This window comes from Rhinolophus sinicus, linkage group LG10, assembly GCF_036562045.2.
Source record: "Rhinolophus sinicus isolate RSC01 linkage group LG10, ASM3656204v1, whole genome shotgun sequence".
NCBI lineage: Eukaryota > Metazoa > Chordata > Mammalia > Chiroptera > Rhinolophidae > Rhinolophus > Rhinolophus sinicus.
This window is the reverse complement of record NC_133759.1, coordinates 104,845,950-104,863,398: the sequence shown is the minus strand read 5'-3', so window position 1 is coordinate 104,863,398 and position 17,449 is coordinate 104,845,950. Positions and strand designations below refer to the sequence as shown.

Genomic DNA, 17,449 nt, shown 5'->3' with positions numbered 1-17,449 from the left:
AAACAAACGTGAACTTAGTGTGTTGATGAAATTGTTCCCTAATACTTCAGTGGTGTTGGGACAGAATTGGCGTTTTCAATGTAAGCAATATAGCCAAGCTGACTGTCCATCGATAAACAGTGGCTGCCCTCCGATGGGGTCCTCAGGTGTCCTCCGGGTCAGAAGGATTGTTAGCCCACATCCTTCAACGGCCACATCCTGCCCTGCTGGCTGAGGTAGGAGCCAGCTGTCAGGCCTTCTCACCCCTCCCCGCCAGGGCCCTTCTCCCTTCACCTCCTCTCCTGCTTAATAGTTTTAAAGCCTGGGTTTCCGTCTACTGCACCCCCCTCCTCCTCCGGAAGGAGATCTGGCCTCAGGCAGTAACCTTATTTCCGCTCAGCCTAGTGTTTTTAAACAGAAGTCCATGCTATTGTGAAGAGGTTCCTGGCTTGATCCTAAAACCACTGTGACCCGAGCTTCCTGGGGGTGGGGCCTGCCTGGGGGGTCCCCTTCGTGGCCACACCGAGACTTTTTCTGGCTGGCTCCAGAGCAGGCCAGGGTGAAGTGGATTAAACAACTAACCGGAGCCCCAACCCCCACATTCACCCAGGGTTCTCTGGCCTCCCTCCTGAGGTTCCCCAAACTAGGGGGAAATCCCCAGGGGCTGCCACCCCACGGCCCCCAGAAAACAGCCCTGGAGGGGCACTCACAGGCCCAGCAGCTGCTGAGGGCTGTGGAATAGGGTGGTTAAGGGAAGAAATTTGGGGTCCAGTGAGATCTGGGTTTCAGCTCCAAGCAAGTGACCTCCCTCTCTGAGCCTCATGCTCTTGTCTGTAAATGCAGGAGATAATCTGGAGGCTGAGGGAGGGCCGAGAGGGGCTAAGGAGGTGATACATTTAGCACCTCGTCCCCACCCAGGAAGTGGGCAGGAAAGGCGGATAGTTTATTGTTGATGCTCGTGGTATCAAACGGAGAAGGTCCTGGCCACTTATGCTGCTTAACTGGAGACAAGGCAGAAAGACTAGGGTTTATGCGTGTTCCTTATACCAGGCCTTCCCCCCTTGGTACTATTTTGGGCACGTAATTCTTTGGTGCGGGGGCCATCCTGTTAGCAGCTTCCCTGCGTCCCTGCTCACTAGAAGTACCACCAGTGCCAACACCATTCCCCCTCCACCCCCTACCTGTGACAGCCAAATGTGTCCCCAGACATTGCCACATGTCCCCTGGGAGGCAAAATCCACCAGTTGAGCACCACTGTCTCATACAAATGAATGTGCCTCAATTCAGTTCGGCAAACAGTACCTGTTTGCCTGTGTGTCAGGTCCCTGGATATACGATGAAAGGCTCGGCCTTGCAGCCAGACAGACTGGGTTCGAATCCTGGCCGTCTCACTTAAGCCGCTGTGTCATGTCCGGCGAGTGGCTTGTCTCTGAGCCTCAGTTTCCCCATGTGTACAGTGGGGCTGACGACCACTCACCCCACAGAACTGCTGTGAGAATTTGATGAATAGCTCACACAAAGGACATAGGAGCAGGTGGTCTATAGGAGGTGGTGAGGGTCGGCCAGTGGTCTCTCCTGCTGCTCTCAGCACCACAGCGGGAAGAAAACGGAAGGTCTGCTGGGATGAGAGTGTGTGTTCTCAGGATCACACAACCCACAAGAAGCAGGGCCAGGCTCTAACTCCAGGACCTCAGCCACTCTCCGGTGCCATCTCTGTTCCCTGACAAGCATCAGTGTCCCTTCCCGTCTCACCCTCTGTGCTCTCCTTCCTCCCCGACTCCCATGCGTAGCTCTCTAGTGGTGAGAGGGGAGACTTCCACCTGGCAGGGGGGGTGGTGACAGCTGGAGAGGAGGGAGGAGGAAGCCTGGGCCGGGAGAGAGGCCGAAAGTGAGGCCTGAGGTTGCCAGCCGGTGGCCCTGGAGCCTGGAATGGCCTGTGGACAGGTTTCTATGGCTCCCATGGTGGCTGAACCAAATCCGAAGTGACGGCCCGCGTCTTGACGACGGGATTTCACATAAAAGCCCAGATTCCTGTCTTCTCTGTAAAGATCAGATAAGCTGGTACCACCCGGCCTGCAGTGCTGTTCAAAGGAAATGTAACACAAGCCATGTATGCAATTAAAAATGTTCTAGTAGCCTCATTCAAACAAGGAAAGAAACAGGAGAAGTGAATTTTAATAGTGTATTTTAGTTAACCCAGTATACCCACAGCATTATCATTTCAGCATGTAATCAATACAGAAAGAGCTATTTAATATTCTTTGAAAATTGACATGTGTTTTCAACTACAGCACATCTCAGCCTGTATAAGCCGCTTTTCAGGGGCTCAGAAGTGACATGTGGCTACTATACTCAGCAGTACAGGCCTGGTCTCTACTGTTCACCGCCACCTCATGCCCTCCCCCCGGCCCACTCTATACATTTCAGTTGCCTCCTGAAGCCCAGTGGTCACTGGGTTTGGGAGCTGGGCTTGGCCTTGGGACTGGACAGGTGGGGCCAGGTCTAGAGTAGTATTTGAGGACCAAGTCAAGGAGCCTTGAGTGCCACGCTGAGGAATTTGGATGTGACAGTTTTGAGCTCAGTTAATGTCTTGCCCCATGACCCCAGGACTGACCAACTCAGCCTGGGGTAGTGCTAGAGAGGCGTTCTCTTTGAGTGGTCACCAGAGGGGGAGTGGCTGGCCCAGATAACTGGGGGATGCTGGAGCCAGGTTTCCTGCTGCCCAAGGCCAGGGTGGCCACTGATGAGTGAAGGCTGGGACAGAGTGGCCTTGTCCTGGTGGCTGGGGCGGCCAGGGGTGGAAAGGAAGGCTAGAGCTGTGGTTGGGGCCCAAGTCAGGGCCCAGGCAGAAGGGACTGATGGAAGGCGACCAGCCCGAGAATAACTGTTGTATGTGGATGGGAGGGACGGAAGATGCTAGAGAGCTAGGCATGGGAGTCGGGGAGGAAGGAGAGCAGAGAGGGTGAGATGGGAAGGGACGCTGATGTTTGTCAGGGACCAGAGATGGCACCGGAGTGTGGTGGAGGTCCTGGAGTTAGAGCCTGGCTCTGCTTCTTGTGGGTTGTGTGGTCCTGAGAAAATGACTTCCCTGTGCCTCAGTTTCTTTAGCTGCAAAATGGCAGTAGCAGTGGGTTGTTGAGGATGAAATAACCCAGGCAAACCACTTGGTCCAGGATGCTGGAAAAGCTTAAATAAGTGTTAGCCATTAAAATAATTAATTGAGTACCCACTGTGTGCCAGGCACTGTGGGTTCCAAGGCGAATGAGATAAATGAATGAGTAGGCAGGTGACTTTTGCTCCATTCTTATCTGTCCATCATTTAACGTCTAGCCCCATGGAAGGCAGAGGTTGGCATCTCATTTCACACCTGATGAAGCAGAGGCCCACAGAGGTCCAGTGACTTGCTAAGGGCCACACAGCTTTTCGGTGGCAAGGATGCGACTGAAACCCACAGCTCTGTAGCCCAGAGCCTGTGCTTTTTTCTACTGTACAGAACGGAGGGGAAGATGAAGGGGCTTGTTGGAAGGAGAGGGTCCAGGGTCGCTGCACTGGGGTGTCTCCCTGAGGCCGTGGTGTTTTTGTGTCCTGGGATGTGACCCTGCCACAGCCCCAGCTGGGGCTGAGCCCTCCATGGTCGTGGTGGCCTCTTGCTCAGAGGAAGTGGTGACGGGTGCAGGCAGGGCTGGCAGAGGAAGTGGCAAGGGAAGGGGGCGGGCGTCAGGGTGAGGAAGCTGGGTGCTCCTGGGGCCCTGGTGGGTGTGGGGCTGCTGGGGCTGCAGCGTCTGAGGGTCTGAGCACTCCTCGGTGCTGCCAGCAGGGCAGGGAGAAGATACTCGAAAGAGCGTCTGCCTCCTTTCCCCCTTTCCAGCCTTCTCCTTTCCTCCGTCGCACTCACCTTCCACTTCCTCACTCTTTTCTTTCTCTTCTCCTTTCTCTCTGCTTTCACCTTTGCTACATTTTTTTCTTCCTTCTCCCCCATAGCTTCCTTATTTATTTTCTTACTGATAGGCTATACCAGACCGAGAATTCAGGCCCTGAGACTCAAGAGTTAACCACTGTGCTGTTGACTAAAGATTTAACTAGAGTTAACCAGAGTTAACCAGCATCGGTCCTATGGGGGAGGAGGATGGGAGCCACTGAGGAGCTGAAGGAACCACCGCCCTTTTCTGCCTCAGGACCTTTGCACTTGCCTTGGCTTCTACCTGCCACTCACTTCCTGTGACTCTGCATAGCTGAGTTCCTTCTCATTCCTCTGGGTCTAACTCGCATGTCCCCTCCTCAGGGAGGCCTGCTCTGATCATGGTGACACCTCTCGGCTAATTCCCTTCAGAGATCCTGTCACAAACTGGGATTCCCTTGTGTGTCTCCTTATTTATTTTCTTTCCTCTCTGGAAGAGATAAGATCCCCGAGGGCAAGGAGTTACTCATCTTTTGTGGACAACAGGGTCTGGTCATGGTAGATGCTCAGTTGATTTCTGCTGAATGAATGAATGAATGAATGATGAATGAGTAAGTGCCAGGCCCAGCTTCCCCCAGTCTGGCCAGGCCCAGCCTTGTGATTCATTGTAAGTTGCCGGCACTGGGGTCAGCTTGGAGCTTCCTCCCCGCTTCACTGCCTACTTGCTGTGTGATCTTGGGAAAGTTACCTCACCTCTCTGAGTATGTTTAACTGTAAAATGAAGATCAAAATAGTGTTTCCCTCAGAGAGTTTGTGAAGATTGAGATCTGGGGCCATCCTTGACATGGTGCCCAGCACGGAGGAGGGAGAAGCGAGCGTGACTGTTGTCAGCATTGAGATGATGATTTCTGTGGGTTGACTAGATGGCCTGGCTTCCTGAGGGGTGACAGAGGCAGGTTCCCCGGAGGCTGCTCCTGGGTAGATGCCAGTGTGTGGGGTCCCTGGGGATCAGCGTAAAGCTCCCTGCTCTCACTTGTTACGAGGAAAATCATGATGAGTGAAGATGGAGGCTCCAGCCCAGCCTCTGGGAAGTTCACTGCCAGGGGTGGGCAGGCTCAGCTCCGTGCCTGTCCTGTGGCCGGGCGATCCAGGGTAGCTGAGGCCACTCTGGGCAGCCGGAAGCGCGGCATTCATGCCCGGGGGGGAGAAGCCAGCCTTGGCGCCTCCCCTCCCTTCACCTGCCTTTCTGGAAAGCTCCAGCCTGTGTTGTATGGCAGCCCAGGCCCAGTTCTCGGCCCTCTTAGGCAGTGGCCCCCATCAAAGGTGGCTTTGTCACAGTGAGGCAGTGACCCTGTCAAGCAGGCCTCCCTGTTAGTCCTGAGACTCTTTCTGCCTTGGCTTTGCCTCTCAGTGAGCCCTGGGGCCAGGTGGGGGGGGCCTGAGATCGTCCTCAAGCTGCCTTCCTGGAGCACCCTCCCAGTCCCACCCCCACTTTAGGTGACAGGAAACCCATCTCTGAGGCTGAGGAGAGGTGACTGGTGTACCTCTTCGCTAATGAGGGAGCCGGGCCCGTCCCCACCTCTGGCCTGTCTGCAGGACTGTCTACTCCGGCCAGCAAAGTGCACCTCAGAAGCCCCCAAAGCCCCCACACCTCCCACAAGAGTCCCGCCTCGCAGGCGCCTGACTTGGTGATGCTCTTCATCCCCCAAGTGCTGGCTTGGCCCTTGTCTTTGCTGCATGACCTTGGGCAAGTGACGTCACCCCTCTGAGCCTGGTGTTTTTTTTCTTTCTGCAAATGAGGATAACACAGTACCTCTCACAAGCGGGACACAGGGGTCTTTACACCTGCGATCCTACGAAGAAGGGCCCAAGGACACACAGGCAGGACTCAGCAGGACTGGCCGAGCTGAGCTTCACGTCTAATTTCTATCCAGTGTTAGCGAGGGCACAGGGAGGGGCTACCTGCCTGTGTGACCGGTGAGAGTATAAAGTGGCCCAGGCACATGGAGAGCCGTCTGCCAACAGGGCAGGCAAGCCCCAGGCTTGTGCGCGCAGCACCAGGTGACCAGTGTAGCGAGGTGGCAGTGGGGCGTGGCCAGCTCTGTGACCACCAGTCGGGAATAGTCTGCAGCTGTCGCAGACGGTGAGTGCAAGTGTTTCGTGATCCAAGGGCTGGTCATGACATGCTGCTGAATACAAGGGAAAATGAGAAGTCAGTGTGTGTATGGTGTATCTCATTTTATGAAGTGTGGAAAGTTGTATTCTTGGGGAGAAAGAGAGACAATCCTGAGTCAATGTTTGTGGGGTACCTACTATGGTTCAGCCCTGCTCTAAGCATCTTTCACATATTAACTCATTGAATGCTTGCAACAGCCCACGAGGCAGGAACTACTAACATGTTCCTTGTACAAAGGAGGAAAGTGAGGGACAGAGAGGTCTCGTACATCCCCTGGGGTCACACAGCTGGGAAGTGTTAGGATGGATTAGTAGACAAAGCTGGGTACATCAGCAACGGAATACTGGGAAGAGGAGTTAAAGGGATGGGGGGGTTCTTTGTATCATTATGTTTTGAAGATTCTCTTTAATGAGCACATATTGCTGTAGAGAATAATAAAAAACAGGACACAACCTTAATCTCTGAAGTTTGGGGACTGCGTGGACAGCAGGGCTAAGAGCTCACATTCCCCAAAGTTGTGGTGAAGATTGAGGCGGTAAAGCCTGCAGGTGCCTGGATGGTGCGGGGAGTGCACGAGGCCTGGATAAGGGGGCTTCCTTCTCTCCTTCCTCTTTGCTGTTGACCCCAGGCCACCCTCCTGCCATGACTCAGCATGCATCCTCCCCTGGCTACAGGGAGCCTGGGAAAGGTGGGCACAGTGGCCCCAAGGAGGCGGCGCTCACGCGCCTTCCTCCCCTCCTTTATCAGTGATATGCAGGCTTGGATTCCCCATCGCTTCTGAAGAGCTGAGAGCTGTGGGCTCCCACGGCGCTGGCCAAGTTGGACAGGTTGCCTGGGTTTGCGGCCAAGGGCATGACGTGATACCTTTGGGGCCACTCCTGTTTGGGTTTTCGGTTTTTATTTGCCGGCCCTGAAGGATTTTGAGGCTCGGCATTTCCCCGTCATGCCAGGATGGCTTGCCAGGCTTCTCTTCCCCGAGGGAGAGAGTATTAAATGCTGTCTTTGGAGACCATGTCACTCCTCTGCTTTTGTGCTTCATAATCTTTGTTGTCCTTAAGTGTTGCTTGTTCTGAAACTCGTTTGTCGCTGAGCTGAAACTTGGCCCTGGCGATTATTGATGGTTTCTGTCCACTTGGCAGGGCTCGTTAACGGTGTATGTCCTGGCGCCATCAAAGCCTGTGGCTCCTCCAAGGTAAAGAGGCCCAGCTTCCAAAACTGAACAGCTAGAGATTCAGGAACCTAAATGTGTTGAGGAGAAAATGGACTTCTTGTTGCTTTCCTTTCTGTTATGTCGAGGGCCTCATTTCTCTCTGTTTGCAAGTAGACACAAACACCAGTTCGTTCGTTCATTCATTCATGCATTTATTCATCTATCCACCTACCCACCCTTCCATCATCCATCCATCATCCATCCATCATCCATCCATCATCCATCCATCCATCCACCGGCCTCCCATACATTGATCCTTCCATATACTCTCCCATTCATCCATCCACTCACCCACCCACCTACCCACCATCCCATTTATCCATCCACCAACCGGCCCACGGGCCCATTCATCCATCCACTCACCCATCTGCCTGTCTGCCACCCATTCTCCCATCTTACCAGTTACCCACCCTCCCATGCTCCCATTTATCCACCGGCTATTCTGGGCCAGGTTCCGTGGGGTTGACTAAAATGAATCAGACATGGGTTTAGCCTTTCGGAGCTCCCAGCCAGGTCAGAGAGAGAATCTGTGAACACAAATGACCATGGCACCAGCTGGTCTATGACGAAAGCCCTAACGTGGTGTGAGGAAATTCTGGTATAGGGGTGGGAAGGGGTCCTGGGAACATTTCATGGGGCAGCCTCTGTTTGAGTTAGGCTTTGTAGGAAGCTTAAACACAGGTTACACACATAAAAAAAGGCATGGAAGTAGGAAGCCGGAGAACACAGGCTGTAGCATGGCGTGGACATGGGGAGGTCGTGGGATCCTGGAAAAGTAGACGGGGCAAGAAAGCCAGGGCCGCGATGCTGGGCCAGGGAGTTTGGGCTTTATTGTATCAGCAGCAGGGAGCCATTGAAGGAAGGGTCATCGTAGGAGTATTTCTGGTTGAAGGCAATGGAGGGAGATGTGGGGAAGGAGGATTGGCATACACAGCCTCTGGGGCCAGGAGACCCCTGGAAATATTTATTCTAGTGGGCCACTGAGTGGAAAGCGCACCGGGCAGAGCCAACCTGAGTTTGAGTCCAGGCAGCCACTGCAGGACCTGGGACAGTTACCTCTACCTGGGCCTTCATTCCCTCTTCAATAGAAGGAGGTGGCAGGACCTGTCATACCTCATGCACTTGTGCTGGAGAAAGGTGGGGTGCTTGTTGTCAGGAGGCCACAGGAGGCCACAGGACGCCTTGCAGCAGCCCTGTTTTACCCTTAGGCCCGCAGGGACTCGAGCCAATGGAAGGTGGGCCGGGGTGCATACACGGCTCCACTCCATGACTGACTCCTTTCTGCCAGCCAGGGACGCTTTGGGAATCTGAGCCTAAGGCCACACTGGCCGCCAGGCTCTGTGTCTGCCGCCCTCAGACCACTCTGCTGGAATTTACGTTGGGCCCTTCCCCTGCACGTAGCCAGTTCTGCTGTGACCTTGGTTCCCTCTGGGGCCAGATTTCCTCGCTCCTTAATAGAGTCCAAGCCTTTCCTGCAATTGGCAGCCATCGTCACTATGCAGGGACACACAGCTGTATGTTACGGGACACAGACCAAGACCTTTCTTGATTCCAGTGGCCTGAGCTGCATTTGACACAAGCCTGGCACAGCCGTCCAGAATCAACAGGATGGGGAAATAGAAACCTTTAGCCTTGACTGCTCCATTCTTTCGCTCTGACCCACTGACAGGTCAGCTGCAAGCCGTCCCTCACGCCTGCTGCCCAGCCAGGTTGCAAGGAGACCTCACCAACACATGATCCCCACCTGAGGTTCTACCCACTCTAGAAAAAGAAATACCTGTTTCTGACGCTGGGTCTGGGACATGGGAGTGGGTTTCAGATGCTCCCTCACTGACCTCTGTGAGAATGCGTTTTCTGCCAGGTGCAGCCTTGTGTGCAAAGCTGCCTACTAGAACTTTCTGTAGGGATTGAGTGTTCTGTGTGTGCTTGTTTCAGTATGGGAGCCACTAACCACACGTGGCTATTAAGCACCTGAAAGCTGGTTGGTGCCACCGGGATACTACAAATTTAATTTCATGTAATTTAAATAGCCACAGTGTGGCCAGTAGCTACCACAGTGGACTGCACAGCACAAAGTGGGTTCCTGCGAAGACAGACACGGTCAGGATGAGGCGGTCACTTTCTGGCACAGCCCCCGTCTGTCCTTGCTGGGACCCTGTGGGCATTGCCAGGTGTCATGGGCTGAAATTTACCTCTATCACCACTTGCGTTTCTTAGGCTGTGTTTTCAACTTTTCCCTGTCCATAGGTGCACAGTTTTCCCAGTTATAACTTAGCCATAATTTTATTATCCTGCTTTGTTAACTTATTATTATGGCCTCGTTATTTTTATCTCATTCCTATATCATCTTCCTATTTATCATTTTAAAGGGTTGCTCAACATCCCACAAAGTTAATTCCACCCATTGTCTTGCAGTGGAACATTAAGGTTATTTCCACTTTTTTGCCATTATTTTGGACCAGTGTGAGCATGATCTTGGTACATCTCTCCAGTTGTCTTTTTCGGAATTATGTCCTGGCCTTAAAGTCTCAGGAAGGAGGGATAATAGGCTTAAAAGGTATTTTCAAGGCTCTTAAAACCTATTGCTAATTTTTGCCTTTAGAAGATGGACTCTGTTTATTTTCTTGTCAGTGATGAGCACCCATTTTACCACCCGTTTTGTCACCAGCACGGGAGCTTGTCCTTATTCCTTGTTTTGTTGATTGAAAAGTGTAAAATGATCCTCTCCACTTTTTTGGAGGAAGATTGTTTTGGCAGAAGACCCCCATGGTTTCTGTTTGTCTGCGGCCTGTTAGTGACCATTGTGGATTATCAGTCAGCCCCCGCCGCCCCCCCCAGGGCTCGGTGAAGGGTGCGTTGTAGGTTACATGCGCCTGGGAGTGAAGGTGGCCCTTGTTCCACACGTGTTGTGTGAATTACTTCCAGCTATTTGCTGTTTGCTGGAACGCTCCCAGAGACGGGGAGCTGATTTCCTTTCTGGTGGTCAGTGGTACAAGTCCAGAAGGGAGTTCATTGGCTCACAGAACTGAAAAGTCTAAGGTGGACCTGGCCTTCAGGAACAGCTGGTTCCAGGTGTCCACAGACCCTCAGCCTCTGCCCTCCTCTATTTGTGGGCCCTGCTTCCCTGGCCTTGGCCTCGTCCTCAGGCAGACTCTTAGAAGGAGTGACAAAATGCACTGAAGACCGTCCAGCTTTCCAGTCTGCCAGTTTAGCAACCCTAGAGAAAGAAAAAGCCTTTAACGAAAAATCAACACAAACCAAAAAGTCACCGAGGTACAACCCTTTTGGCCTGCCTTGGATCCCATAGGCGTGCTGAGCCACTGGCTGTGACAGAGGGTCAGGAGCGACTGGCTGGGCCTGGGCCAGGCGAGCTCAGCCCCTCGTGAATCCCTTGCACCGAGTGAGGGAGAGGTGGTTCCTGAAGGAAACCGGACTCGTGAATCCTCGAGAAGCATGGATGCTGCCCAATTTCCCTGCTGCTGCTGAGATTCCTCACCGGGCAGCCCCACCTGCTCCCAGGCCAGGAAAAGCTCCCTACGGGTCCTTTCACTCTCGTGCTCTCACTCTGCCCAAGGCAGGTGGTCTTCTGTTCTGCAGGGAAGGAGCTGTCACAGATTGGACACTGGTCACTGTTGCACCTTTTTCTGCTCCTCATCTGCAGAGTGGAGGTTGGGGCGTAGGGGTTTAGGAGTGGTGGCTAATGTTCTTTCTGGTCCCTGAGTTCTGTGATGTCAGCTTGTACCCCGGAGGGGGAGGCAGGGCACACGGCAATCAGCCTGCAGCCAGGAGGGCAGGGGAGAGCCTGGGGGCTGTCCCCAACTGGCTGCCACTGTGCGATGTACTTTCAGGAAGCCCACAGCCCCTGCCTGGGCCCCGTGGCTGGGGCAGGGCTCCCTCCTGGCAGGGAGGGCTGTCCCCACCTCCTCCAGGCTGGGCCCTGCGCCACACAAGGGGGAGGATTGTTCCCGCAGAGGTGCCTGGCCAGAAAACACAGTCCGCTGTGTGTCTGCTCTCCAGTCTGTGGGTTGAGGCGTTAGTCAAGGCCGGACAGCAGGGCTGGGGGAGAGCTCCCCGAATCTTCGCTGGACCCCAGCCCTGCCTCAGCCGGTGGGAGAAACGGACGTCAGAGGCCACAGAGAGCCACTTGTTCTTTATGCAACTCCCTGCCTGTCACCTCCTACGGGTGCCCCTTCCACTTGGACCACCCTTAGCTTTCCAAGACCTACCCATTCCCTCACATGCCCTCACATCAGACCACGGAGACCTTGGGCATCATTTCTCCACCCTCCTACTGTGCAGAGAGGGAAACTGAGGCCCAGAGAGGACTTTTGCAGAATTTACAGGCACCTCTGGCAAAACGGTTATGAACATGGACTTTGAAGCCACACAAGCATGAATCCAACCCCCAGCCCTGTTATTTACTGGCTGTGTGACCTTGGGCAAGTGATTTGACCTTTCTGAGCATGAGTTTTCTTGCATATAAGACGGGGTTCTTAATAGTAGCAACTCCCTGGTGGGGATCAAATAGTGTCCTCTCGTGCCCTCTCTAGACTCTGCTGCTTCAGTTCTCGGCTCTGCTAGTTTCATTTTCAAGGCTCCCCTTGGGGGCAAGATGGCCCAGCAGCTCCAGGCCTGCCTCAGGCAGTGCTGAGCTAGAAGTACAGCAGGGTTTGGGGCCATCTCAGGGGTCTCAGCGATTGTTCTGAGGTTGCATTTCATTGGCTGACTTGATCACGTCCCTATTTGTGAGCCTGTCACTGTGTTCTGATTGGCCAGGATGAGTCACCCACGTGTAGAGATGGGGGTGGAATTGGCTCCATTGCATGTTAGGGCCTGGGAATGAGGGTGGGTTAGTGCTGCTGCAGAAACACCAGGGGCGGGTGGATTATGTTATAGGGCAGCAGTGATTCTGACCCAAAAAGAGCCCTCTAGGCAGCAACTGTCGTGTTCACTAGAAAAGTGCCTCACACTGACGTGGGCTCAGTAAAAATGGTTGAATGAATGAATGGGGAATAAGCTGATTCCTGGCAGCCTAGTGGAGTGAGGAGAACACTGGACTGGGTGTTAGGAGATGACCACATTCCACAATCCTGGGTGGTCCTGATACCTCTCTGAGCCTCAGTCTGCTCATCTGGGAAATGGGTGTGATGGCTAATACCTGCCTTAATGGTTTGAGGGCAGATTCAATTCTGGCAGGTTCAGTAATTCACAGCTGTCAAGTGTGCTATTGGGTATGATTGTCATTTATCTTTAGCGAAGGGAGACTGAGCAGGGAACACTGGGTACTCACCAGAAGGACCTGTGGGGAAGTGATTCGGAGCTCAGGCAGCCTTACATTTGGCTCCAGCCCTCACCCCCACCCCTTGCTGTGTGAACTGAAGCAAATCACTGTGCCTCTCTGAACCTCAGTTTCCTCATCTGTAAATTGGGAATGCTAGTATTTTCCCCCAAAGGCTGCATGGAAGATGAAGTGAGCAATTCCATTTAAGACCTGCCCTAGCCTGGCACACAGTGAGTGCTCATGTACTGTTAGCTGTTTTGTTTTGTTTTTATCGTCAGCCATTATTACGTCCTCTGGGGCCTCATGGTGATGGATTGCTGCCTCAAGCAGGCTTTTAAAGAATTTAAGTTTGGCCAAGTCACTTTGTGTGCCATGATTGCTGCTAACCCCTTTCGGGCAGGCGCTGGGCACTGTAAAATCTGAGCCAGGTGCTGGGCAACGTGTACCTCCGTGTGGACACAGGAGCCCTGCTGGAGGCCCGGCCATGTGGGCTGTGCTGCCTTTCAGCGTGGTTGCAACCAGGTTTTGTGCACCCCTAGAAAAAAATGGTCCCTGCCTGGGCCTCCCCCACCTCCAGGATCCCTTTTAAGGAAACCCTGGAAAAGGCGACAGGCAGCCTCCTTCGCCAACTCTCAGGAGTGTGAGTGATGAGTGACGGAGGGGTGGCCTTGCCCAGCTCAGCCCAGCCCCTTGCTGCTCTGGCCCGGGACTGGGAGACCATGGTCAAGGCCACACACTAAGCCCTCCAGCTTCTCTGTGAAGGAGCAGAGTTTTTCCTGCTCTTCTGGGTTTGGCGAGGAGGCAGAGCTGAGGTGGTGAGTGTTGTACAGTCTGAAAGGATGTTTTGACGGTCCTCGGGTGCGACAGAAGAAAATCAGAAAGAAAGGAAAGGGCAGATGCATAATCTGTTTAGAGCAACAGTGAGGGGGTTGGGGGAGGAGAGAGAGAGAGAGAGAGAGAGAGAGAGAGAGAGAGAGAGAGACTGACTGCTCAGTTGATGGGGTTTTACGGTGTTCTGAACAAGCTTTCAAAACTGAGTTTAGGGGAAAGGATCCCATCCAAGTAGGGCCAAGTGAGCAGGGAGAATTTTAGGACAAGAACTGACCCTGGGGAATGGCCTTCCCTGAACTGGGCTCCTGGGCCAGATGTGGATGGTTTCCTAGGCTCTGGACTCCAAGGGGACTGTGACGGAGGAAGAACGTGGACGTCAGGAGTGGGACGCCAGCATTCCAGACCCCGCTTTGTCACCAGAGTTGCTGGGGGACTCTGCCTCAGCGTCCTCGTCTGTGCATGAGATAAGAGCTGCTGCATAGTAGGCTGCTGAGGAGATAAGCACATGTGCTGTGTAGACCAGTGTCCCGTGCAGAGTGGGCCCATGAGAAATGTGGGACCCTGGGGACTTGGTGGCTCAGTGAACAGAAACCTTTCCCTACACAGAGTAAATTTACAAATGAATGTAAAAATTGCCTATTGGCATCACTCCCTTCCAGAAGGCTCCCTGCTGAGGTTCAGCCCCTCCCTCCCTGCCCCCCAGTTCCCACCCAGCTCTCATAAGCACACTGTCTCCCCACTGGCACCAGAGAGAGGGTGGGTCTCTCCAGCTGGACCTTGAGGTCCTTGAGGCCGGGAGGGTTTCTGTGTCTCCTGGTTGTGGGTGCCCTGTACAGGGCTGGCCTGGGAGCACGGGTAAGTATCTGGTCTTCGAGGCTTTGAGTTCTGGAGATGATAGGGAGACTTTGTACAGTAGTGGGACGTGCACGGAATCTTGGAATTTAGAGGACCCGGATTTAAATTCTGGTGCCACTACCCTAGTTCCAGTAAGGTCGCCTCGCTAAGCCTGGACTTGCCTGTTCGTAGAAAGGAGACGCTGAAGTGCTGGTTACCGCGGTGATGACATGAGGTGATGTGACTGCCCATCGTCATCCGTCATCCGTGGGCAGTTAGGTGCGCAAGAGTGAATGGTCGTGGGCATTTCCAGTGGATCAGGTTGCAGAGTCGTCCTGTGAGGCGAGTGGTATGTGCTGCTGTCCCCAGAGAGGTACCCGGGAGACCAGCACGGCTGCTCACAGAGTCCAGAGCAGCCTGTTTTCCTGTGCTTTCCAATCCGTTGCTGACCAAAGGCTCCAGATGCACGGCGTACTTTTAGGGCCCGTGTTGTAGGCAAGTGGGCTCTTCTAAACTCCGGAACCCCGAGCAGCACGGTGGGTGAATGCTCCCAGCAGCCCATGCGCCTCACGGGACCACCTGAAGGGACGGGAGGTTCTGCTCCCTTTTCCCAGACAGCAGCTCATCGTGGGTGGAATTGCTTGCACCACTCACTGTCATTTCTCTCCTGCTGTCAGTTTTTAGAATTGTTGTGAAATATGCAGACCATTAAATTGACCATTTTAGCCATTTCTAAGTGTACAATTCAGGGGCATTAAGTACATTCACAATGTTGTGCAACCTCACTGTTCATTTCTAGAACTTTTTTTTCATCCTCAGACAAAAGCTCTGTCCCCATGAAACACTGCCTATTCCCCTCCCCCAGCCTGTGGTAACCTCTGTTCCACTTTCTGTCTCCATGAATCTGATTCCTCTAGGGACGTCATGTATGTGGGATCATACAGTATTTGTCCTTTTGTGACTGGCCTGTGTCCCTTAGCATAACGTCCTCAGGTCCATCCGTGTTGTAGCATGTATCAGAATTCCATTCCTTTTTAAGGCTGAATGGTACATTATTTCATTGAATGCACACACACAATTTGTCCATTCATCTGCTGATGGTCACTTGGTGTGGTTCCACCTTTTGGCTCTTGTGAGTAACGCTGCTGTGGACACAGGTATCTCTCGAATCCCTGCCTTCAGTTTTTGCACATATGCCTAGGAATGGAAGTGCTGGCCACGTGGTAGATCTGTTTCACCTTTTGAGGACACGCCACGCTGTCGTCCACAGTGGCTGCACCATGTCACGTTCCCACCAGCAGTGCACAAGGGTTCCAGTTTCTCCATGTCATCACCAACGCTTATTTTCTGTTTTTTTTAAAAAATTACAGGCATCCTTGTAGGTATGAAATTCTCTCATTCCCTTTTGGATCAAGTAAGAGAACTATGGTTATGCCTACCCTTCAGTGTAACTGGTGGGCACTGACTTAAAACCCTTTTCTATTTTATTTATCGTGTATATGGAGTGATGCAAATAAATGCGTGACACATTCCTATTAACATTTTTAAACAATACAGAGAGGATGAAAGTGCCCTTTGAATCTCTCCCCTTCTGAGGCTGCTTCCCACCCTGCTGCCAGGCAGTCTTTTTCCAGACGTTTCCATGTATTTACGTATATGGGAGCATTTATGAAAGCGTTTCCCACACCTCCTTTTTTTTGTATAAAAGTATTGTACCACTTTTATTGTTCAGTGACTTGGATTTTTTACTGAACAACTCAACAGTCGTATTCGTATTTGTTGCGCTGTGCCATTCTTGTATTTTCATTCATCTCATAGTATGGGTGTGTTGTACTTTTCCAAAATACGCACTGTTATCAAACATAGAACGTTCTTTCTCATGTGTGCTCCTCTGTGCTGACATGAGCCGCACTGGCCATCGTCCAGAACAGTGTATGTCCGGCTTCAGCCTCGTTGTCCCCGGCTGGACATCCGGCCTCCGCTTCTACGAGGCTCTCTGTGCTGTTCCAGGGGGCAGCTTCCTGCCCGCACCCCTTGCTGACCTCTGTGTCCCCACTTCGCAGGCCAAGAACAAGGAGACGGGTGACTTGGCTGCTGCCAAAGTCATTGAGACCAAGAGTGAAGAAGAGCTGGAGGACTACATCGTGGAGATCGAGATTCTGGCCACCTGTGACCACCCGTACATCGTGAAGCTCCTGGGAGCCTACTACTACGATGGGAAGCTGTGGGTAAGGGCGCCCCTCGCCCGCCGGCCCCCTCGGCCCTCCTGGTCCCAGGCTGAGGTCCTCAGCTTGTTCTCAGCATCTTCTTGGAGGGCAAGGGCTGGGGCAAGGAGAAGGTGAAGTAGGGGGGCTGCGGGTCTCTTGCCCTCTCCTTTCTGCAGAACCTCCCCACTTCTGGGGTTGGGGACAGTGGTTCAGAGCAGGAAGGCACCCTAAGGCTCTCCTGCCTGGCCTCGAATCCCTGTGCTGCTGCTTACAAGTTGGATCACCCTAGGCAAAGCCTCAGCATCTCCGTGCGTCCATCTCTCTATCTGTAAGATGGTAATACAGCCTAGCTCGTAGGGTTGTTACGGGGATTAAATGAGTTAATGCATGGAAGGTGCTTAGCAGAGTACTTGGCACATGTCCGAGCTGGAAGGTGCTTAGCAGAGTACCTGGCACGCGTCAGAGCGTGGTGAGTGTTGGCTGTTCTGTTATTTATAGCAGTTGCAGTTACCACCACTGCTCTGGCTACGACACGGGGATTCCTTTCACTGGGGGTCCTTTAGCGTCCCCCCACTCTCCGTCTGCAACCTCAGATTTTGATGTGCACAGTGCAAGTGCAGCTTCAAGCCCCACCTTCCAAACTCAGCATCACCCCTCAACTCCAGAGACATCCGGAGTACCCCATTTTCATGGAAGAAACCTGCCCTGCAGAATATCTCCCCGTTGACGCTCTCCTAGTATGAATGCCTCAGTTTGTAAAACCCAAACTTTCCAGAAGTTTCGTGTCTCTCCGCAAACTTTTTTTCAGCCAATGTTTTATATGTAAAATCATACATTTATATTCCCCAAACAGTACATTTGTAACAAAATGATGTGCGGGTGAAGTCTCAAGTGCATTCTGGATGCACTTGGAAGATGTGTCCAATCTGAAGTAGACATTTTGCAGAGGGAGCTGAGACTCGGGGGGCCGGCTTCTGGAATGGTGCGCGAGCTGTGAGCAGCCAGACTCAGGTCACTGCGCACAGCACGGTTA

General features: G+C 53.0%; 1 protein-coding gene across 1 annotated transcript in view; it reads left to right on the top strand.

Moving 5' to 3' along the window:
- The window catches only part of STK10 (serine/threonine kinase 10), an 86,585-nt gene that overhangs the window by 3,830 nt on the left and 65,306 nt on the right, over positions 1–17,449 (top strand). Inside the window, exon 2 of the mRNA XM_019741192.2 lies at positions 16,273–16,437. Within this exon, the coding sequence (XP_019596751.2) occupies positions 16,273–16,437 (165 nt within the window). The remainder of the gene's footprint in view (positions 1–16,272; positions 16,438–17,449) is intronic.